This window comes from Erythrolamprus reginae, chromosome 1 (assembly GCF_031021105.1).
Source record: "Erythrolamprus reginae isolate rEryReg1 chromosome 1, rEryReg1.hap1, whole genome shotgun sequence".
NCBI classification, from domain to species: domain Eukaryota; kingdom Metazoa; phylum Chordata; class Lepidosauria; order Squamata; family Dipsadidae; genus Erythrolamprus; species Erythrolamprus reginae.
The window spans coordinates 397,046,393-397,071,317 of record NC_091950.1 but is presented as its reverse complement, the minus strand read 5'-3'; the positions used below and the strand labels follow the sequence as shown (position 1 = coordinate 397,071,317).

The following is a 24,925-nucleotide window of genomic DNA, read 5'->3' as shown; positions in this document are numbered from 1 at the left end:
ATAGAGATTTTAATACTAAAAGTTATATTTCATATTTATATATCTAATATCTCTTACATCTATTGGAAAAAAAGAGGAAAGGTTTTATATCAGATTTGTATCTAATCTAATATATACAGTTCATTCCATTATTTAAGCAAATTGTTCTCTTTTTTTTAACCAACTGTAGAAGGGATCCCAACAATTGTTAAATGAAGACTCGGTTTCATTTCTGACTGCCATAGTTAGCTTAGTCATCTCTGCACAGTATTTAATTTTCTTTACTATTGCATCTTCTGGGGGTATATCTTCAAATGAAGATATGCGCCCTTCAGATTTTCCTGAATGACTGTGTAAAATAATATAAAGATGACCTTAGAAGGTATGAAATAATAGTGAAGGACGAACTTGGTAAAGCAATTTCACAGTCGAGAGATTGAAGCCAACGGGAGAAAAACAAAATTCAGATGACTCTCTTGGTTTTATTCATCAGAAGACGGAACAAAGAGGAACGCTGGGGTCCTTAGTGCGCTCTAAGCTTAATTGTTTTCTTGCAGATGTTTCATTGCCAAATTAGTAATGCATCAGTAATGCATTACTAGGAAGTGGGGTTTGCTCTCATTTTATATTCTAACAGCACCCATTTGCCTAGCTACCTGGTCTGACAGATACATGAAGCATAGTTCCCTCTAAGCTGAGCAGTGAGCAATCGCTCACTTAAAAATCATCATCAACTCAGAGTTTTCCAAACCTGCCCAGAAGCCGAGAGGGAAAGAGTGAGAGGGAAGGCGAGAGAGAGGAAGAGAGGAAGAGAGAGAAACAGATAGAAAAAAGAGAGGAAGGAAAAGAAAAAGAAAAAGAATGGGAGTAAGGAAGAGAGAAAGAAAATCAAAATCTAGTTTGAAACTAGCTCAACTATTTAAGTGGCATTTTGATATTGATAGAGTTGCCCTATTATGAGCTCACTGTTATAGACACACAGTACAGTATTTTATTTTGAAATTCTCTGAGGCAAAACAGGGTGGGTTTTTTATTTGTTTGTTTGTTTGTTTGTTTGTTTGTTTATTTATTATTTCTGTGCCGCCCAGTCCCGAAGGGACTGCCGCTCAGACACTATACTTTTCCACCACCACCCCCCAAAAAAATTAGAGGGAACACTGACATGAAGCGAAATGTCACCCCAGCAAGCGACACTGGTAAGGTTGTAAGTCAAGAACCTAACAGTTGACTTGAACGATGATGATCTTTCAAGCCACTCCCACCTGGTCACATGACCATTAAGCCACACCCACAAAATAAGCCATACCCACAGTGTGGCAGTAAAACTTTTGGCAGTAGCAGTACTGGTAGCAACCCACTACTTCTACTGACAGGGCACCAGACAGTGAAAGCCACTAGAATATAAAATGAAAGCAAACCCACAACAATGGTCTTCTGTTTTCTTCTGCAGGTGTAGGAGCTCAGGCTGCTGCTGCTAAGCTAGCCGCAAAGTATGGTAAGTAACAAGCCAAAAAGAATCGCTAGAATTTTTGCAGTACATGCTCAAAATTCACCCTGCAGGAATATCCACGGTGAATAAATATTTAATGTTTTACAACCTATGCAGCCTCTGTGGTCTCCAGGGCTCCTAATCATAATTGTTAAATTACTCCTTAAAAAAAACCAAAACCGTGGCTTAAATCTCAAATATCTGTAGGTTATCCCATAAAATCACATGAGACTTTAGCCATTTAAAAAAAAAAATGTTTTTATTCTTCCGTGTTCTTTCTCGAACCCACCATATTATACAAGAGAATCTACTGCCTAAGAGAGTCCCTGAACTTCTATCACCTAAAGGATATTTGCTCTAATTATTAAATTTTGGGGAACAAAGGCCCTTTAGAGTAGTTTCTCGTCTATAGAAAATGAGATGTTAATTCTATGGTATTCAATCCTGCAGAGAAACTTTTTTTTTCCAGACCGTAACTCGCGGTTGGGGATCAAATGACTTAGATGGATTATGCTGGGATTAGAAATATTTGCCCTCCGTTCTGCTGGGAGTCAAAGTAAAAGGAACTTTGGCTAATGTGCATCCCTGCTTTTCTCTCACAAGGCGCTGGACTTTTGCCTGGAGCAGGGACCATCCCTGGAACTGGAGCCCTTGGTGGAGGAGGGTTGTTGCCTGGTGCTGGTGGTGGTGCTGGTGGTTTAGGAGGACTAGGTAATTTCTTGCATATTATTATTATCATCATTATCATTATCATCATCATCATCATCATCATCATTATCATTATCAGGGCGGCTCACAAAATACAGTAGAAAAACAATACCTATACAAATCTAATAGTTAAAACTATAATCTAAAATCCCATTAAAAAGCACTCAATTTACTCAATCACATCCACACATAACACTTAACGGCAGCGTCCCCTGTAAGCTGCGCTCGTGCACACGCACGTGCCCCAAAATACCCCCCGTGCACCCTTTTCCACGGGCGCGGGCGCCCCATCCCCCTGCCAGCCCGCGCGGGGGCGGGGAGGCACCGGCAGTAGAAGAAAAGGAAGCCGCGGCCGCCCCTGCCTCTCTACGGTGCCTCCGGCCCCCTCACGCCCCTGGCCTCTCGGCGCTGCCCCCGCCCGCCAGATCCGCCCCCTCTCCTCCTCCTCCGCCTCCTGCCTTGGGGCGTGACTTCTACTGCGGCGGTGGTCGCGGCTTCTCCTCCTCGTTCTCATCTGCGCTCCCAGTCAGGGGGCTGCGAGAGAGGGCTTTCTCCACGCGCTTCAGGAATGCCCGCCCCACTCCTCTCGCAGCCCCCTCACTGGGAGCGCTTTCATCCCGGACTTTCAGCAAGGGGGCTGCAGTAGAGGCAGGGCAGGCATTCCTGCTCAGACACTATACTTTTCCGCCCACACCGAAAAAAAATTAGAGGGAACATTATTTAATGGTCAGAGAAAAGGGGGCAAGACCTAGCTGCCCCATGCCTGGCGACAGAGATGGGTCTTGAGGCTCTTGCAAAAGGCGAGGAGGGTGGGGGCAGTGTGAATCTCTGGAGGGAGCTGATTCCAGAGGGCTGGAGCCGCCACAGAGAAGGCTCTTCCCCTATACCCCGCCAGACAACATTGTCTGGTCGACGGGACCTGGAGAAGGCCAACTCTGTGGGACCTAATCGGCTGCTGGGATTTGTGCGGCAGAAGGCAGATTGCCATAAGTAATCTGGTCTGATGCCATGTAGGGCTTTATAGGTCATCACCAAGACTTTGAACTGCGTCCGGAAACCAATCGGCAGCCAATGCAGTCCAATACATATTGGAAAGATATATCAAATCTGCCTTGCTGGAATAAGGATTACCATGATGTCAATAAAACTAGGATGAATAAAACTAAGATCTATATACCATATTTATTGGAGTATAAGACGCACCTTAGTTTGGGGGGAGGAAAATAGGTGAAAAATCTACCTGCGAGGTATTCAATCTGGCTAGCATCCTTAGTCTGGTCAGCTTCAGCATATCATTTTATACCCCAGTTAGGGCTGGAAAAAAAATCTTTTCAGAGGGAATAGCAATGAAAATAAGCCTGCAAAGACAGGGCTGAAAAAAAACCTTTGGAGTAGCAATGAAAACAAGCCGGTAAGGTGAGAAGATCATTAGCACCTTGTTAGGGTTGGGGGGGAAAGCTTCAAAAAAGCTATATTTGGAGTATAACAGGCATCCAAATTTTCAGTCTCTTTTAGGGGGGAAAAGGGTGTGCCTTAAACTCTGAAAAATAGGGTAGCCTCTATCTACCACAGGCCTAGAAGATGGCCACGTCCAACTTTCATTATCCTTGGCACCTTGGCTGGGTTTGATGCATGTCCAGCAAAATCGGAAGGCCATTGCTTCTCTTTCCTTCACCTAAAAAATGTAGAGTGCATCTGAACTGATCCAGGACTCGGTAATCATTAGGAGTCCTCATCACCTCGCCTTGAAGTTCCATCCCAGAGGTGAATAAGCCCAGTTATACACTTGGAAGTCAGAGCTCAGCGGAAAGACCCCGGACTCATAATTAGTGATGGGTGAACCCAACGGTGTTCGGGTTCAGCAAGTTCGAACAAACTTTACACAAAATTCGTCCGAACCCGAACCAATCCCAAACTTGAACTCCGAACGCTGCATGACGTTAAAGCTCCGCCCCTGGAATCCCATCATTTTTTAATTTTACGGATTTTTAATTTTTATTTTTACAAAAAAGGACACCGCAGCGGTGCTGCAAGCAAAGGGAGGTCCTTTCACGTAAAAATAAACATGTTTATTTGCTTGCAGCGCCGCTGTGGCGTCCTTTTTCCTAAAAATAACAATGTTTATTTTTATGTGAAGACCTCCCTTTGAAGGAGCTGGGGAATCCCTCCCACGAAGAGATTCCAGGGACGGAGCTTTGACGTCATGTATACCGGCAGGTTTCTAAGGATGTCAAGGTGATCACTTCCTGGATTCCCTGGAATCCAGGAAGTGATCACCTTGGCATCCTTAGCAACCTGCCAGTGACGTCAAAGCTCCGAACGCCGAATGCAACCCTGAACTTTGCCCGAAGTTTCAAAAAATTTCGGGTTTGTGTTCGGCATACCGAACACCGCAAAATTCGGTACGGACCTGAATTGTGCGAGTTTGGTTCACCCATCACTACTCATAAACCTTGTGGAGGTTGAAGCATTCTGTGAGTGCACATGGGCATTCCTGAAACCCAAGATGATGTGATCAATGAGTAGTGAAGAAATACATGATAGGAATAGGCTGGGCTTCAGGGAAGCCTCTGGATAGCGAAATGGCCTTCCCCAGGGCTGAAAATCAGCTGGCTAGTGCACACTGGAGCTGACATAGCTCCTTGTGCCATTATATAGCACATAATATAGCACATAATATCTGATATAGCTCCATGTGCCATAACAGTGATGGCAAACCTATGGCACGGGTGTCACAGGTGGCACATGGAGCCGTATCTGCCGGCACACGAGCTGTTGTCCTAGCTCAGCTCCAACGTGCATGTGTGTGCCAGCCAGCTGATTTTTGGTTCGCATAGAGCTCTGGGAGGGCGTTTTTGGCTTCCCAAAAGCCTCCGGGGGGATAGCAGAGGGCATTTTTACCCTCCCCCGGCTCCAGGGAAACCTTTGGAGCCTGGAGAGGGCGAAACGTGAGCCTACTGAGCTCCCCTGAGTTGGGAAACAGGTCGTTTCTGGCCTCCAGAGGATCTCCAGTGGGGATCGGGGTTGCTGCTTTTGCTCTCCCCAGGCAACAAATTATGGATGTGGGCACTTGCGCATGTGTGATAGCAAGTGTGCACGCTCTTTCGGCAGCCGAGGGAAAAAAAGTTTGCCATCACTGTGACACAAGTTCGCATCACTGGCCTATGCCATTGGATTTAGATGTCCAGCAAGACTTTGGGTACCTCTCTGTTTTACATGGCTTTGGGAAGATAAACAGACTTAACCCTGCTGTTCTGTTCGAAAAAAGTTACAAATCTTCTGTTTGGGTCACATACGACCCAGACCGAAAACTCTTCATTTGAAGTGCTTATGTTTGGTCAATTTGAAAACTTTTTTCACTTGGAAAGTAGTCTGAACATTTCTGCACACAATGATATGAAAATTGAAATGAAAAAAGTAAATCTTATTGGTTTATTTTGCGGGTATAATGCACGCCCCCCCCCCGTTTTTGTACATTTTTTTCAATTTATGGATAGGTTTGCTTAAAATCCTTTCTATTTTACTAAAGTTGGTGTGGGATTGGTAGCTTGAACATTTCTGAACATAATGATATGAAAATTGAACTGGAAAAATTGATGCATATTGGTTTATTTTGTTGATGAAATGCATGCCCCCCCCCGTTTTTTTGAAATAGTCTTCACTTTATGGATAGTTTTGCTAGCAAAATACATTCTATTTTACTAAAGTTGGTGTGGGATTTGTAGCCTGAACATTTCTGAACATAATGATATGAAAATTGAACTGGAAAAATTGATGCATATTGGTTTATTTTGCACATAAATGCCCCCCCCCCATGCTTATACTCAAATAGGCTTATACTCAAGTAGGCTTATACTCGAGTATAAGACAATATGGTTTTATATTCAAAAATAAACCAATAAGAATCATTTTTTTCAGTTCATTTCTATTTTTCTTATGTTCAGGATTGTTTCAAAAGGATATTCCAAATATTTCTAGCCAAATATGTATAAAAAGTGACAATAATGGCACACAGCAAGGCCGAGTGGGGGTGGCCCTTTTGTGGCAAAAATAAACCAATAAGAACCATTTTTTTCAGTTCATTTATATTTTTCTTATGTTCAGGATTGTTCAATTTAGTATATCAAACCTTTTGGGGGAAAATTCCTTAGGGATTTGTAGCCTTAAAAAATAGAAATTGACATGAAATTCAGAAAGGATGGGGGGAGGGGCTTTTTGATCAAAATAAAAATATAAGTCTCAATTCTTCCAGTTCAATTTTCATATCATTATGTTCATAAATGTTCAAACTAGTTTTCCAGTTGAAAAAGTTTTCAAAAAGATCAAATTCAAGTACCTAAAAAAAATCATTTTGGTCCGGGTCTATATGACCCGAACAGAGTAAACGTGACTTTTTTTTTGCCCAGAAAAAACATTTTCCCCCCACCCCCACAAATATCAGCATTGTTAAATTGAGTAAATGAATGCCTAAGATTTTAAAGAATATTTCGGATTTGGAGCATAAAAAAATAAAAAGTGAAAATGGATGCAAGCAGCCGAGGGGGGGGGGAGGCCTTATTTCTGATGTAAAAAAACCAGTAAGAATCATTTTTTCCAGTTCCTTTATATTTTTCTTATGTTCAGAAATGTTCAAGCTACCAATCCCACACCAACTTTAGTAAAATAGAATGGATTTTGGAAGCAAAACTATCCATAAATTGAAAAAAATTCACAAAAACGGGGGGGGCATGCATTATATCTGCAAAATAAACCAATAAGATTTACTTTTTTCATTTCAATTTTCATATCATTGTGTGCAGAAATGTTCAGACTACTTTCCAAGTGAAAAAAGTTTTCAAATTGACCAAACATAAGCACTGCAAATGAAGAGTTTTCGGTGCGGGTCGTATGTGACCCGAACAGAAGATTTGTAACTTTTTTTGCCCAGCAAAAACTAAGCCCCCCACCCCCCAAAAATAATTCTCATAGAGAGAACCCCTGAAATGATGAAAAGTCATGAAATTTCAAGTTTCAGATATGCAGGGAAAATGTTTTACAGGGGACTCAAACTTGGTTTCGGGTCACATACGACCCGAACAGAACAGCAGGGTTGGTTAAATAAGACCAATTTAGTACAATTCAACGAACTCCCTCACAACCATGCTACTTCCTCCATCCCAGCCACGACTTTCTCAAATCCAACCCTCCCTCACCCAGCTATAGTAGGAGCATCTCTTCTTATTGCCAAAAGTCATAAGACAAGTACATTTCTCTCATCTTTTTCTTTCCTTCAGGCGCTGGCGGACAAGGAGTAGCAGCAGCAGTAGCTGCCAAAATAGCTGCCAAAACAGCAGCTTACGGTGAGTTGGTTCGTCTTCTTTGGATGATCTTGAACCAAAACTGAAACTGAAGATGAAGTAAATTTAGGAGGATAAAGAAGGTACAGACTAGAAATTTGGGACAGATGATATCAATGGATTTGGCATAGGGGAAAAAATGGAAAAAGCCAAAATTGAAGCACATTATGTAATATATATATATATATATATATATATATATATATATATATATATATATATACACACACACACACACATATATACATATATATATATATATATATATATATATATATATATATATATACACACACATACATACATACATACATACATACATATATACATATATATATACATATATATATATGTATGTTTTCGTAAATTTTCACGGGTATATGTATGTAGATTGTTCTGAGTTCGGGTTTTGCCCTGTGTAATATTTTGCATGTCTATGCGACGTTTCGGTGAAATCACATTCACCATCATCAGGCTGAAGTTCCAAGCTTCGTGCTGTTGTAAAATGGAATGTTTGCAACTGTCATTTCTTCCTAGCATATAGTGTGGGGGTGGAGATTTGGTTTGAATGTAGCAAATAGATTGGGTGATTATGTTTTAGTGATCTGATTGGTTGGTGTAATCATAATTCTTAGAAGGTAAATTTCTGCATAAATAAAAGAGATGACACGTCCCGCCTACCAGAAATTTGGAAACCAGCCTTAAACAAAAAAAAACACTTCATAAAAATCACCATGTCAATCCTTCTAATAATTATGATAACACCAACCAATCAGATCACTAAAACATAATCACCTAATCTATTTGCTACATTCAAACCAAATCTCCACCCCCACACTATATACTAGGAAGAAATGACAGTTGCAAACATTCCATTTTACAACAGCACGAAGCTTGGAACTTCAGCCTGATGAGATATATATATATATATATGTGTGTGTGTGTGTGTGTGTGTGTGTGTGTGTGTGTGTGTGTATGTATGTAGATTGTTGTGAGTTCGGGTTTTGCCCCGCGTAATATTTTGAGTGTCTATGCGACGTTTCGGTGAAATCACATTCACCATCATCAGGCTGAAGTTTTAAGCTTCGTGTTGCTGTAAATATGGAATGTTTGTAACTGCCATTTCTTCCTTATATATAGTGTTGGGGGTGGAGATTTGGTTTGAATGTAGCAAATAGATTGGGTGACTATGTTTTAGTGATTTGATTGGTTGGTGGAATCACACTTACTTGAAAGATTGATATGGTGATAGGTATATATATATATATATATACACACACACACACATATATATATATATATACATACATATATGTGTAACGTATAATATAGCATATAGAAGAGTACAACGTATAAGTATACAAATATTCAGCGTAATAGTATGAAATATAAGTATATTATCTATTTTATTAAAATAAGATTAAGTGTAGAGTGATTAAATGTATATAAGTTTACAAAATGTAACAAAGCTCAAAAGAAAAATATGCAAGAATGCACCAATGCAGAACTACTTACTACATTTATTATGATTTTGTTTTTGTTTTCTTAAAAATGAAAAATTAATAAACTTTATTTTTTTTAAAAAAGAATGCATAGACTAAATTAAAGGAAGGCACCAAGGATATTTTGTGGAGTAACTTAGAATTGTCAGAGGAGAAATCTTCTCTTTTGCTTTGAGCTTAATTTTGACTATCCGTGTTGTTTTCTTGGAAACAGGATGAAAATTATTCATCCATTTATCTTCTAGTAGTTGTATTTTTCCCTTTTCTTTTTGCTTTTCCTTTTTATTTATTTTTTACATTTCTGAGCAGGCCATCTCCTTCAAAGAGAGGCTTTTTATTTCCAATCCAGTCTTCAACTTTGAGATTTCCTTGTGATAGGCCAGGGGCGTCAAACTCAAGGCGGGGTACTTAGATCTGGCCCATGGTGCCACCCTGGAAATAGTGAAGGACCGGCCTGCGGTGTGTCTGCCAGATAAAATGGAGCTCGGAAGGACCACACGTGGATGTCCCAGGCTCCATTTTCAGCCTTGACAGCCTCCTGCCACCCTCTGCCGGTGCGCCCCCCCCCCCCCTCAGCTGTATTTTCACTGACAGAGTACAGCAGGAAGTCGTCGCAGTTGAAAATGGAGCCTTAGGAGCACATTTTTGCTGACAGAGCACTTGGGCCACCATAGATTTTATTTATTTATTTTATTTTATCCATTTGTCCAATACACAATACATTTATTTATTTTATTTTATCCATTTGTCCAATACACAATACATAGATTTTATTTATTTATTTTATTTTATCCATTTGTCCAATACACAATACATAAGAGAATAGACATGAAGTAATATATATAAAGATAATATGTAAAAATAGAGAAGATATATGAAAGGAAGAAAATAAACTGTATATGAGATATGAGATAAAGGAAAGACAGTTGGACAGGGGACGAAAGGCACACTAGTGCACTTATGTACGCCCCTTACTGACCTCTTAGGAACCTGGAGAGGTCAATCGTGGATAGTCTAAGGGAGAAATGTTGGGGGTTAGGGGTTGACACTATTGAGTCCAGTAATGAGTTCAACGCTTCGACAACTCGATTGTTAAAGTCATATTTTTTACAGTCAAGTTTGGAGCGGTTAATATTAAGTTTGAATCTGTTGCATGCTCTTGTGTTGTTGCGGTTGAAGCTGAAGTAGTCATTGACCGGTAGGATATCAAGCTGGCCACACCCATCCTGGCCGTGTCCCCCCAGCCACCCCAAGGTCAAACACAACCCTCAATGAAATTGAGTTTGACACCCCTGTGATAGGCCCAAGTTCTTACTTCCGTAGGCCCAAACCTATTTGAGATCGGGTGAGGTCAACCAAATGCTGCCATTTGCTTTAACAAAAACTGGCAGAAAGGTGCCATTTGGACAGAGTAAATATGGGGAGGTGCCTGGTTCTTCTGCACCTGTTACTGCTCCTTTGTAGTCTTTTCACCCGATGCTCTGTGAATTGTAAAAATGCCTCCACACAGAGGATGAGGGGGTGGCAAATGGAGGAACTAGGCACAGGAAGAAGGAAATTTTCTGCCTTTGGTCCTTGCTTCTGTCCTCAAAAATGGACCTCTCTTCTCATGTTTTTATTTTTTATTTTTTAAAAATATATATTTATTTTTTAAAAATTGTTTTTTTTAAACAATACATAATCATATTTACAGATGAATCTACATCATATATACATTCTTATCGACATTGTCTTTTAATTGCTTTTAGATTTCTTAATATTTTATTTCAATGCTTCTTTTAAGTTTCTTTTTTTTTGTCCATTGATACCATTTTGTCCAGGTTTCATAATAGTCCGATTCTTTTCGATGATTAAGCTCCATTGTCAATCTTCTCCTGTTTTTAGATACTGGACAAACCACGTTAACTCTTCCAAACTTTCTATTTAGACTTTACATAGTAGTTCTCAACCTTTCTAATGCCGCGAGCCCTTAATACAGTCCATCATGTTGTGGTGACCCCCAGCCATAAGTCTAGCACCAATTCCCCCAACAGAGCTTTAAGCTGATTGGCAGGAAGGTCAGAGGGACACCCCCACTGTAAATGCCTGATTGGTCGGATTGTAAAAATGTGTTCCAAAGCGCCAGAATAGAAACTTTCGTTCCTAGCACCATGGGAAATTTGTCTTTTCTCATGGCCTTAGGTGACCCCTGTGAAACGGTCGTTTGACCCCCAAAGGGGTCATGACCCCCAGATTGAGAACTACTGATAACAGCTAGCTAATCTCCTTCTCTCTCCCCTTCTCTCCTCTTTCCTCTCCGTTTCCTCCTCCCCTTTTCTTCTCCCCTCCCCCCCCCTCTCTGAGTGAGCTGATATGATTGTTGAGTTTGGGTGGCAAATTTTGCTCTTGTCTGTATGGGAACCAGGATTATGATTGAAAATCTGAGAGATGAAGGAAAATCACACAAATAGCCTCAAATTAAAAAGTGTAGTATCAAATAGGATTGGTTTTAAATACTACATCTTTCCCAGGTGCCCCTGATCTTCTCGCAAGAAAGCTTTAGGAATTGTAGTACAGTATATTTCTTGCTACCACTTTTTCCTGGACTGCTTCAATCTGCCATCTGTTTTTTATTGAAGAAGTGAGCTGGCAATGGGAAGTCAAGCAGTTGAAGGGATTTAAGGAAGCCACATAAAACCGTCTGGCTTCATCAAGCAAGATTGTGAGACTAGCGCGCTATTTTCCAGTGCCTGAAGTTGTGCCCAAACATCCATCCTGCCTTTAAAATCAATGGGCAGGGCCACCAGCTCTGATGTGTTTTTCCTTTGGTGCACCACATCTGTGGCTTCTGGGCTCCAAGTAAAAACTATCTTGAAATCCAACACTTCAGCCTAGAAAGCCTTCCTTCCTTTCCCCTGATTTTACTGCCTCTGCATTTGCTGTTCTGGACAAAGGGTGGATCATCTAGGCTTCATTTAACAGATTTATTAATTTATTTATTTATTCATTCATTCATTCATTCATTCATTTGTCCAATACACAAATACATAGGAAGAAAAAAAGACATGTGGTAATATATATAAGGGTAAAAGTGAACTTAGAGGAGAGGATATATGAAAGGAAGAGAATATATATGATAGATGAAAGAAAGGAAAGACAATTGGACAGGGGACGAAAGGCACACCAGTGCACTTATGTACGCCCCTTACTGGCCTCTTAGGAACATGGAGAGGTCAATCGTGGATAGTCTAAGGGAGAAATGTTGGGGATTAGAGGTTGACACAATTGAATCCGGTAATGAGTTCCATGCTTCGATAACTCGATTGTTGAAATCATATTTTTTACAGTCAAGTTTGGAGCGGTTCGTATTACGTTTGAATCTGTTGCGTGCTCTTGTGTTGTTGCAGTTGAAGCTGAAGTAGTCATTGACCGGTAGGACGTTGCAGCATATGATCTTGTGGGCAATACTCAAATCGTGTTTTAGGCGCCGTAGTTCTAGGCTTTCTAGGCCCAGGATTGTTAGTCTAGATTGACAGAGTTGGAAGGACCTTGTAGGTTATCTAGTCCAGTGTTTCCCAACCTTGGCAACTTGAAGATATTTGGACTTCAACTCCCAGAATTCCCCAGCCAGTGAATGCTGGGAGTTGAAGTCCAGATATCTTCAAGTTGCCAAGGTTGGGAAACACTGGACTAGTCCAAACCCTGCTGCCCTGCTTTGATTAGAGACACAAATTCAATGTTCCAGGCACACTGCGTTTCTATTCTTTTTTTAAATATATATATTTTCTCAAATATTGAAAAGAATAAAAACCACATTACATTTTGAAAGATAGAAAGGTAAAGAAAAGGAATACATTAATAATAATAATAATAATAATAATAATTATTATTATTATTATTATTATTATTTATTAGATTTGTATGCTGCCCCTCTCCGAGGACTCGGAGCAGCTCACAACAAATAATACATGAGATACAAATCCAATATTAAAAACAATTTTAAAACCCTTATAAAAAACAATCATACAGTTCAGACAAACCATACATGAAATGGAACAGCTAGGGGTATGTCAGTTTCCCCAAGCCTGGTGGGTTTTCAGAAGTTTGTGAAAGGCAAGGAGGGTGGGGGCAGTCCTGATCTCTGGGGGGAGTTGATTGCAGAGGGCCGGGGCCGCCACAGAGAAGGTTCTTCTCCTGGGTCCCACCAGACATTGTTTTGATGAAAAGACTGCAAAGAAACGAGTTATAAAGGAGTGGTTTCCAATTTTAGATTTTTATGTTAAAGCTTACAATAGTGTATAACTTCCTTCTTTTTATAGTCTACCTTTTGGGAAGGAAGTGAAAGAATATGGCCTTTAGTTACATGTTGGAAGAAAGAAGAGAGGTTATTTTTTAAGTGAGGGAGTTGTTGCTGGATAAGTCCTGCTGCCTAGTTATGAGAGCAGCCTTGATTTCTCCATTTGTTTTTGAGAGATCATTTTCATTTTTACAAGAAATGCAGAAACTTAATTTCCAGCGTGGATCTGTGAGAATGAAATAATGCTCATCTTTTGTTCCATTAGCTTTCACAAAGATTCATTCCTTCATTTATTATTATTATTATTTTAACACATGAACCGAGACGAGTGTCAGAAAGAATGGGAATGTTTTTTTGTTGAATCCATTTATTGTATTAGTCAATGAATTGCCCAATGGCAATTGCTGGAAAGTCTGGATTTTTCCATTGATTGCTATGGGCAGCCTTTGTTTCTCTTCAGAAGTGGAGGTGAGGTGTGGTTGGGATGGGCGAACTGTGTTGAAAGCAGAAGTTCACCTTGAGTATCACTCTTTCCTTTTCTATGTCTATGACTCATCCCCTGTCAGGGATAAGAGGCATCTGGGAAAGAGGCTGCCATCTAGTGGTTCATTCTGGCTACAACATATCAATGCAATGTTTTGAACACCCTAAAAGAGTGATGGCTAACCTATGGCACAGATGCCACAGGTGGCACGCACGGATGGGAGGGCATTTTTGGCTTCCGGAGGGCTTCCAGAGGGATGGGGGAGTGTGTTTTTGCATCTGGAGCCTGGGGAGAGTGAAAAACGGGCCTACTGGGCCCATCAGAAATTGGGAAATGGGCTGTTTCTGGTGTCCAGAGGGCCTTGGGGTGAGCAGGGGAGGCATTTTTCACCCTCTCCAGGCGTTAAATTACTGTATAGGCATGGATGTTAGTATGTCTCTATGCAAAACCTTCGACATACAATCAGCAGAGTTGTTGCAGTGGTGTAGGCAATGTGGGTTGCCAAACAAAGATTCAGACTTAGTATTAACAATATAGTGTTCCCTCGACTTTCGCGGGGGATGCGTTCCGCAAAGTAGAGATGCTGAAGTAAATACACTATTTTTGGCTATGAACAGTATCACAAGCCTTCCCTTAACACTTTAAACCCCTAAATTACCATTTCCCATTCCTTTAGCAACCATTTATATTATTTACTCACCATGTTTATTTATTAAAGTTTATTAAAAAATGTTTATTAAAGGTGGACAAAAGTTTAGCGATGACATATGATGTCATCGGGTGGGAAAAACTGTGGTATAGGGGGAAAAACAGCGAAGTATTTTTTTAATTAATATTTTTGAAAAACCGTGGTATAAACTTTTTGTGAAGTTTGAACCTGCGAAAATCGAGGGAACACTGTATTACTATTTAAAAATATACAACAATATAACACTAATAGATTACAAACAGCACACAGCTAGTCTCAAAGTAACTCCCTTCAAAGGGAACGGTGCTGGCGCCCTCTAATGGCCAAACCAGTCAAAGTTCTTAAAGATACAGTCTTTACTTTCATAGACCAACATTGTTAGTTTACTATATGGCCATTCCAAAGTAGGTTATGTACCATGTATTAACAGTGGGCAATCGCACAGGTGCGATAATGTGTTTGCACGCACTTTTGGCACCCGAGGGAAAAAAGATTCGCCATCACTGCCCTAAAATAGCAGAATAACAGAGTTGAAAAGGACTTTGGAGGTTTTCTAGTCCAGCAGGAAACCCTATACCAGTGATGGCCAACCTATGGCATGTGTGCCCCAGGTGGCACATGTAGCCACGTTGGAGGGTTGCCCTAGGTAAGTTCCAGCGCACATGCAGAGGCTAGCCAGCTAATTTTCAGCCTTGGGCAAGGCCATTTCACCCTCCGGGGGCTTCAAGCCTCCTTTCAAGGTAGCAACACTCTTGATCTCAGAAATTGGAGTAAGCTGTGGCTGGCACTGAGATGGGAAATCCCCGGACTGTGGTTAGATTGTGAAGGGTTGTTTTTTAAAAAAAAAAGTTTCCTGCATGATGACAATGATATTGACCACTTCCAGGTAACTGCTAAGAAAATTTCACAAACATAACGATGACATCATTAACAATCAAGTTTAGCTGAAAGCATACTTTCTTTTGTTGTTGTTGTTGTTGTTGTTGTTGTTGCGATGGTTTTGTAGTATAGGACTTAAACTGCCTGAACTGAAAAGTTGCCATTCTCCAGAAAAACAAGTCATAGTTTCAAATTGTTCTTGGCACCATTCTTTTAATGGATGGTGATGATAATAACTTCCCTAGTTAGAAGCACCTATTATCATCTCTTCACTCTTTTCTGAACATCAGAGCATGAACTTAGTTACAGTAGTTCATGCTCTGATATTATCATATGTTTAGACTACTATAATGCAATGTTTGGAAGACCTTCTATTCTATTCTATTCTACTCTAATCTACCCTATCCTCCCCTGCCCTGCCCTACCCTACTCTAAGTTATGAAGTCCCTGATAGAGTCTTATCTCCTCCCCTAGAGCTTCTTTAAATGGCTTCTCTAAAGAAAGTTTTTGTTAGATATTTGCCTGGGTGACCTACCCAGACAGTGTAAAAGTCAAAAGTTCAGATTTGTTTATTGCATGTTGATTGGTTGCCTTCTTTTGGTGCTTAAAATGTATCTTTGTAAAACTGCCCTGTTGCTGGCCTAGATTGTAGAAATAGGAGAACTGTCATTGTATAGACCTCTCAATACTCCATTGCTTCTTCACTGAATTGACTTCCTTGTCCTGTTAGCGAAATAAACCTTGTTTGATTCAACCTTGCTTTGAGAGTTATTACATTGGCGACGAGGAAACCGACCCTCCGTGTGCTATCATGGCTACTCCATCGGTAGTCCAGCCACCTGAATTCTTTGACCCAGAAAGAATGACCTGGACAGCCTACATGGCGAAGTTTGAAGTTTTGATTTCATTTTTGTTCTGCATAGCCTTTGTTAACCTACTGTAAACCAGATATGCTGGATTACAATACCTATTAACCCAGCTAATACTAAGCATGTTAGCTATGGATGAATTGAATTATACTCATTCTAAAAGCTATGCATTAAGTTCTAAATTTAAATGATCTGGAAATTTCCTAAATCACAGGTTAGTATCTTAGCCGCTGTGCTATTCTAGCCTTCCTCCCACAAATCCTTCCATTTCTGTGTGATTTGAGGATTGCAAAACTAGTAAATTATCCATAGAGATTACCATTACCATACTACCATTCCACCCTCCAGCCTTTCATACCTGATTTTTGCAATATTGCCTTCTAACCACTGCACCACCATGGCTTCTCCTGTGTGGCATGGGTAAACTGAGGCAGGAACTATCTGCTGCAATAGCAGTCTCAGTCTCAAATAACGCCATGTAAACAGAGCCATTCTATTGATTGATTGATTGATTGATTGATTGATTGATTGATTGATTGATTGACTTATTTGTCAAACAATTATAGAATGGTAATTTGTACAAATAAAACATTAGACAAGTAATGATAAAAAAATAATGATCATAGAAGACAATAGAAGAGTAGGACAGGGGTGGTAGGCACAATGGTGCACTTATGCACACCCCTTATAAACCTCTTAGAAAAGGGGAGAAGTCAATTGTAGATAGTCTAAGGCAGGGGTCCCCAAACTTGGCAACTTTAAGACTTGTGGACTCCCAGAATTCTCCAGCCAGCATAGCATAGCATAGCAGGCTGGAGAATTCTGGGAGTTAAAGTCCACAAGTCTTAAAGTTGCCAAGTTTGAAGACCTCTGGTCTAAGGTTTAAGGTTTTGGGTCTGTGTGCATTTATTTCTTTATTGTCCATGAATGGGAGTTTCTTTAACGTCCATCCATGGAAGTTTCTGAAAAAAGCAGTTTTCTTCAATTAACATTTTCTGTTCTCCTCTGCTGTTCTAATAAATTAATGCTAATTATGGTCAGTATTTGACCCAAGCAGGCCAACATTCAAGAGATTCACGACTACCTTCTCCCAATTCTACCCTCTTTTTCTTAGGCTCTTTATGGTTTTCTTTCTCTTCGCAGGTATCAGAGGTGGCCCTGGTACTCCAATACTTAATGGTATTAGTCCTGGTTCTGTTCCATTTCTAGGAGTACCTGGCGCTGCAGGTAAGTTGTTACGGGAGAGAGGAGGAGAAGGAGAAGATGAAATTGGGGTTTGCTTCTATATCCCGAATAGTCAATCCCATTTAATCCAACAGTTCCAAATTATAAGTTTGTTCACTGGCTTCAAACATATTAATATCTATTCACTGCTTTGAAGTTATATCTCCAATGGGCAGAACAGCGATAGCAATTGTGCTTAGACCTATTACTTTTACAGCCCTCTCTAAGCAGTTTACAGAGTTAGTATATTGCTCCCAACAATCTTTATAGATTATGACCTATAAAGCCCTACATGGCATCAGACCAGATTACTTGGGGACCACCTCCTGCCACATGGACTCCCAGCAATGGGTGGAAACTAAACAAAGAGAAAAGGAACTTGGAACTAAGGAGAAATTTCCTGACAGTCAGAACAGTTGATCTGCCTCCAGAAGTTTCGAATGCCCCAACACTGTATGTTTTTAAGCAGATGTTGAATAACCATCTGTCTGAAGTAGTGTAGGGATTCCAGTCTAAGCAGGGGGTTGGACTAGAAGACCTCCAAGGTCCCTTCCAACTCAGTTGTTGTTGTTGTTGTTGTTGTTGTCATTAGTATTATTCTCCAGGTCCCGTCAACTAGACAATGTCCCTTGGGGGGCCTAGGGGAAGAGCCTTCTCTGTGGGGGCTCTGGCCCTCTGGAATCAGCTCCCCCCAGAGATTGGTACTGCCCCCACCCTCCTCACCTTCCACAAGAGTCTAAAGAGTCATTTATGTTGCCAAACAAATGTAGCGTATGTTTGTTGTGTGAATGGCAATGACTGATTTTAATATTATTTGGGTTTTAGATTAACTGTTTAAACAGATAGATAGATAGATAGATAGATAGATAGATAGATAGATAGATAGATAGATAGATAAGATAAGATAAGATAAGATAAGATAAGATAAGATAAGATAAGATTAGACTAGACTAGACTAGACTAGACTAGACTAGACTAGACTAGACTAGACTAGACAGACAGACAGACAGATAGATTAGGATAGATAGATAGATAGATAGATAGATAGATAGATAGATAAGATTAGATTAGATTAGACTAGACTAGACTAGACTAGACTAGACTAGACTAGACTAGACTAGACTAGACTAGACTAGACTAGACTAGACTAGACTAGACTAGATTAGATTAGATTAGATTAGATTAGGATTAGATTAGATTAGGATAGATTGATAGATAGATAGATAGATAGATAGATAGATAGATAGATAGATAGATAGATAGATAGATAAATAATTTAAAAAAAAAATCTGGATCCTTGGAAGGATGGAAGGCTGAGTCAACATTGAGCCGGTCAGAAACGAACCAGCTCCCCCCAGAGATTTGTACTGCTCTCACTCTCTCTGCCTTTTGTAAAGCTCTAAAGACCCATCTCTGCCAGCAGGCTTGGGGCCACTAAAACTCTGATATTTTGCCCCGCCCGATGAATGAATGTTGGTTGCATGACATATGAATCTGATTTGTCTAATGTTTAACCGTGGGTTTTTTAGAACGTAATTTTATTTAGATTTCTAAACATGTTGTAAGCTGCCCTTAGTCTCAGGAGAAAAGCTGTGAGCCGCAACGAGTTGTTGTGAGCCACCCCGAGTCTCTGGGGAGGGGCGGCATACAAGTCTAATAAAATTATTATTATTATTATTATTATTATTATTATTATTATTATTATTATTATTATTATTATTATAGGCGGCATAGAAATCAAATGAATGAATGAATGAATGCATGAATGCATGAATGAATGAATGAATGATTTTTTAAAAAAATATGCCCAGTTGAAGAACCACAGTACAGTATTAGAGGGAGCTAAAAAAAAAAAACCTAAACCCCCCCCCCCCTGCAGCTTTGTTGACTCTAGTTCCTGAGTGGGGAGGCAAGGTGAAATGAAAAGTGTTTCACCAATTGAACAAACTCCCGCTCATGCTTTAAAAGTGGGCTGCAAAACGAAAGTCTGTTAGAGCCACGCTTTGAAGTGTGCTGCGGCTGAGTGTGAAATTAATTGTCTCAGCTGGCAAACACAGCAGACTGTGTGGGAAGACCTTCCGCTGAATCCAGTTTTGGAGTGGCAGAAAATGAGGTTGAATGGAATTAAAAACGTTTCGATGGCATGAATTGAACGAGAGCGCATTCTTCTGTTCCTAAATGTTCTTGTTTTAACGTTCAAATTATATCTCACTCCTTTTCTGTATATACAGTGTCCCCTCGATTTTCGTGGGTTTGAACTTCACGAATAGCCTATACCACGGTTTTAAAAAAAATATTAATTAAAAAATACTTCGCAGTTTTTCCCCCTATACCACGGTTTTCCCCACCCAATGACATCATATGTCATCGCCAAACTAATATTTTTTGCAAATAAATGACAAAAAAAAATTGTTAATAAATAATTATGTTTATAAATATCAGGATCACTAAGTGTCTTATTCAAAGGTGAGTACCAGTAATAATAGTGAGTAAATGGTTGTTAAGGGAATGGGAAATGGTAATTTAGAGGTTTAAAGTATTAAGGGATGGCTTGTGATACTGTCCATAGCCAAAAATGGTGTATTTACTTCCCCATCTCTACTTTGCGGAAATTCGACTTTCGCGGGCGGTCTCGGAACGCATCCCCTGCAGAAATCGAGGGAACACTGTATTCCATTTCTTTGCAATGTAGTACCGGCAGCACTCCACGTTTTAAGATTAGTGTCTGATTTGCTTCCTGTTGGCGTCTGTAAGCACATACGCTCTCATACAAGTACAGGAAAGGTGACTTTACCTCAGTCCTCGCATGAGGTAACAGCAAATGAATCAGCCCTGTGAGGAAAAAGAGGAAATGACAAGCCACGGTTTGGAATGATCACATTTGTTTATTACCACAGCATATAGAATACGTGCACGAAGCAGTGAAATAAGATGAAATTGCATTTGAATGAAGTAAATACTGTGTTTCCCTGAAAATAAGACGTCTCCTGATAATAAGCCCAATTGGGCTTTTAAACACATTCTCTGAAACAAGGCTTCCCCTGATGATTAGATTAGATTAGATTAGATTAGATTATTTGTTTATTTATTTGATTTATTTGATTTATAGGCCACCCTTCTCCTTGCGGACTCAGGGTGGTTTACAAGAATAAAATATTGGCAAGATAAAAAGGTACAATACAGTTAAAAAGAAATAAAAAATAAAAATAAGACCCCGTATAAAAGCAATCAGATTAGATTATGATTGGAAGGGGCCTTGTAGGTCATCTAGTCCAACCCCCCCACTCCACCCCACCCACTCGATCAGGAGTCCCTAAACCATTTTGGATAAATGTCCGTCAAATCTCCTTTTGAAAGTCTCAAGTGTTGGAGCGCTCACAACCTTCGCAGGCAAGCTTTTTAAAATTAAAAATATTTCTTTATTTTAACACAGACATACAAACACAAACATTTAAAAGCATTGGACAGCGTGTGACATACCTTTTTTCTATTTCTTATTGTGCTCTATTTATATTACCAGTATAACTATTTTTTTACACAATATACATCGATCTTATTTCGGTATCTTTTTTGTTACACTTTTAACTGATCCTCTTTTCTTTTAGTTCCAGATCTTTATTTTGTTTGACTGCATATGTTTATATTTCCCCTTTTCCCAACCAGCAATAGAACCTATCCTAACATTCATAATACAGTGATACCTTGTCTTACAAATTTAATTGGTTCTGGGATGAGGTTCTTAAGGTGAAAAGTTTGTAAGACGAAACAATGTTTCCCATAGGAATCAATGGAAAAGCGATTAATGCGTGCAAGCCCAAAATTCACCCCTTTTGCCAGCCGAAGCGCCCGTTTTTGCGCTGCTGGGATTCCCGAGGCTCCCCTCCATGGGAAACCCCACCTCCGGACTTCCGTGTTTTTGCGATGCTGCAGGGGAATCCCAGCAGGGGAATCCCAGCACCGCAAAAACGAGCACTTCGCTGGCAACGGAAGTCCGGAGGTGGGGTTTTCCAGCAAAGGGAGCATCAGTGAAATCGCAGCATCGCAAAAACACCGAAGTCCTCGAAATCCCACCTCCAGACCTCTGTGTTTTTGCGATGCTGCGATTTCACTGAGGCTCTCCTCACTGGGAAACCCCACCTCCGGACTTCCGTTGCCAGCGAAGCGCCCATTTTTATGATGCTGGGGTTCCCCTGCTGGGATTCCCCTGCAGCATCGCAAAAACACGGAAGTCCGGAGGTGGGGTTTCCCATGGAGGGGAGCCTCAGGGGAATCCCAGCAGTGCAAAAACTGGTGCTTCGCTGGCAATGGCGGAGTATCCCAGTGGCGGTGGTGGGTTTGTAAGGTGAAAATAGTTTGTAAGAAGAGGCAAAAAAATCTTAAACCCCGAGTTTGTATCTCAAAAAGTTTGTATGACGAGGCATTTATAAGATGAGGTATCACTGTATTCTGACTCATCTTTATCTTTTATCTCCATTGTTAATTTATCCATTTCTGCACAGGTTATTATTTTTTTCTATTAAAGTCTTCTTCAGCAGGTATACTTTCACTTTCGTCTCTAAAATCCTGATGCCCACCCCCAACATATAATTCTTACTATTCAAAAAGTGAACTCCTACTCACGCAGAGGAAGCCTAAAAGGCCATTATCTTGGGTTTAAACAAAGTTCCAACTGCCCCCATTAAAAATCAAATTGTCCCCCTTTGGGAGGTAGGACCCACGTTGGGAACCACTAGTGTAGCCCTTTGGGAATCATCTGATCATTATGGGCAGGGGTGGGCTGCTGCCCGGATTGGGGGGAACGCAGTGGGGTAGCAAAAATGGAGCTCCACCCCAGAATCCCCCAATTTGCATTGAAAGAAGTTAAAAGAAAATGTAGGGAATCCTGCATAAGCCACACCCACAGTGTGATGGTAAAACTTTTGGTAGCCCTTCACTGGTTATGGGTGACCAGAGTCAAAACGAGCAAGGGAATTCTTCTTCTTCTTTTGCCACCCCTTTCTTTTCACATCGATTCCCTCAATCCTGACTGGCTCAAAGGTTGACTTAGCTTTCCAGCTTTCCAAGGTCGGTAAAATGAAGACCCAGATTGTTGGGGAAAATATGCTGACTCTGTAGACAGAGAGGGCTGTAAAAGCACTATGAAGCGGTATACAAGTCTAAATGCAATTGCTTAGAGGGCTATAAAGCAGCATATAAGTGCTATTGCTATTGCTAAAGTTGATCGGCGGAGAAGGTGTTGTCTGCCTTACACAACTTGGAACAGCTTCCAGTTGTAACCAAGCCAGGCTGCTGCCCAGCACCATCTAACCTTTTGCTTTCAGAATAAATTGTTTCATCTCCTTCCAAATGTAAAATCATGCACTTGGGGAAAAGGAATCCTCAATCTGAGTATTGCATTGGCAGTTCTGTGTTAGCAAAAACTTCAGAAGAGAAGGATTTAGGGGTAGTGATTTCTGACAGTCTCAAAATGGGTGAGCAGTGTGGTCGGGCAGTAGGGAAAGCAAGTAGGATGCTTGGCTGCATAGCTAGAGGTATAACAATCAGGAAGAAGGAGATTGTGATCCCCTTATATAGAGCGCTGGTGAGACCACATTTGGAATACTGTGTTCAGTTCTGGAGACCTCACCTACAAAAAGATATTGACAAAACTGAACGGGTCCAAAGAAGGGCTACAAGAATGGTGGAAGGTCTTAAGCATAAAACGTATCAGGAAAGACTTAATGAACTCAATCTGTATAGTCTGGAGGACAGAAGGAAAAGGGGGGACATGATCGAAACATTTAAATGGGTTAAATAAGGTTCAGGAGGGAAGTGTTTTTAATAGGAAAGTGAACACAAGAACAAGGGGACACAATCTGAAGTTAGTTGGGGGAAAGATCAAAAGCAACGTGAGAAAATATTATTTCACTGAAAGAGTAGTAGATCCTTGGAACAAACTTCCAGCAGACGTGGTTGGTAAATCCACAGTAACTGAATTTAAACATGCCTGGGATAAACATATATCCATTGTAAGATAAAATACAGGAAATAGTATAAGGGCAGACTAGATGGACCATGAGGTCTTTTTCTGCCGTCAGTCTTCTATGTTTCTATATAAGTGCTATTGCTGTTGCTGAAGTGGATCAGCTGAGAAGGTGTTGTCTGCCTTACACAACTTGAACAGCTTCCAGTTGTAACCAAGCCAGGCTGGTTTAACTGCCCAGCACCATCTAATCTTTTGCTTTCAGAATAAATTGTTTCATCTCCTTCTCTTTGGCCCCAGAGGTACATTTCCACTATTCCTTAGAATTAGAGTAAGATTCAAACGAGGGCATCATACCAGTTTTGCATTATTATCGCAGCAAGGCTGTATTTATTTGAAATGCTTTACGTTTCTATTATTAACCTGTGCCTCCTGTTTCTTCTCTTGCTTGAATCTACAAGGAGTGAATCCAGCACTAGCAGCAGCTGCTGCTTCCGCTAAAGCAGCAAAATACGGTATGTATGTATCTATAGCAAACTCAAGGCAGGTAGATTTTTTTTGTTTTTATTGATTGTTTTTATTGGGATTTTAATTGTGCATGTCGTAGGATTGGGCCCTCCATTCCTCCCTCCCTCTCTCTCTCCTCACCTATAAATCCCTACATGGTTTAGGACCAGATTATTTATGGGATCGTCTTCTGCCTCATACTTCCCAGAGGCCAATTAGGGCCTTCTCTGGGTCCAGTCATCCAAACAGTTCTAACTGGCGAGTCCACAAGGAAGGGCCTTCTCTGTGGCAGCCCCGTCGGTCTGGAACCAACTACCCCCAGAGATCCTCACCGCCAGCAGGCCTGGGGCCATTGAGCTAGACCATTCTGCTCCGGTCCAGAAGTGATGTTTGTTTTTATTGACTGTTTTTGTTGATTGTTTTATTGGGATTTTAATTGTTGTTTTAATTGTTGTTTAATTGTTGTATTCGTTTTTAATATTGTATACTGCCCAGAGTCCGTTAGGAGTGGGGCGGTCTATAAATCCAATAAAACTTAAACTTAAAACTAAAAATTAATCACTCTCTCTCTCTCTCTCCCTCCCTCTCCCTTTCCCTCTCTCCCCTCCCTCCCTCCCTCCCTCTCTCCTCTCTCCCTTTCTCCCTCTCTCCCTAACCATTAAAATACTTCCCTGGGGTGGGGAAGCATTTTACCTCTGTTAGGTCAATTCTGGAAGATGAAGTCCATGCAATCTTAGATGATGAGGTTGAGAAATGTCAATCTGTATAGCTCAGTGTAGAGCAGAGAAATTTGTGATGTTTTGGTGGGGAAAAATAGGAGATTTTGAGTTTCTGCTTTCTAACAGCAGCAAGATTTAACACAGCATGCCTGGTGACTGAAGAGTATCTTTGAAATCAGGAAAGGTCTTGATTGATTGATTGATTGATTGATTGATTGATTGATTACTTATTTCTTAACACTTCCCCTAGTTATTTAGCCAAAACAAAACTAGAAATTATACTTTGGAATTCCCCACTCCCTA

At 40.5% G+C, this 24,925-nt stretch overlaps 1 protein-coding gene across 29 annotated transcripts in view; it reads left to right on the top strand.

Annotated features, from left to right (window-relative positions):
- The window catches only part of ELN (elastin), a 174,894-nt gene that overhangs the window by 115,870 nt on the left and 34,099 nt on the right, over nt 1-24,925 (top strand). For 21 of the 29 annotated variants that reach the window (XR_011557580.1, XR_011557578.1, XR_011557579.1 and 18 more), the window contains exons 14-18: nt 1,430-1,474; nt 2,072-2,179; nt 7,450-7,515; nt 17,354-17,437; nt 23,858-23,911. Coding sequence is in view for 26 of the 29 variants with exons in the window: in XM_070735086.1 (XP_070591187.1) it covers nt 1,430-1,474; nt 2,072-2,179; nt 7,450-7,515; nt 17,354-17,437; nt 23,858-23,911 (357 nt within the window). In the remaining 3 variants the exon portion in view is untranslated. The remainder of the gene's footprint in view (nt 1-1,429; nt 1,475-2,071; nt 2,180-7,449; nt 7,516-17,353; nt 17,438-23,857; nt 23,912-24,925) is intronic. The other 8 variants (XM_070735093.1, XM_070735091.1, XM_070735094.1 and 5 more) reach the window with 1 other exon arrangement.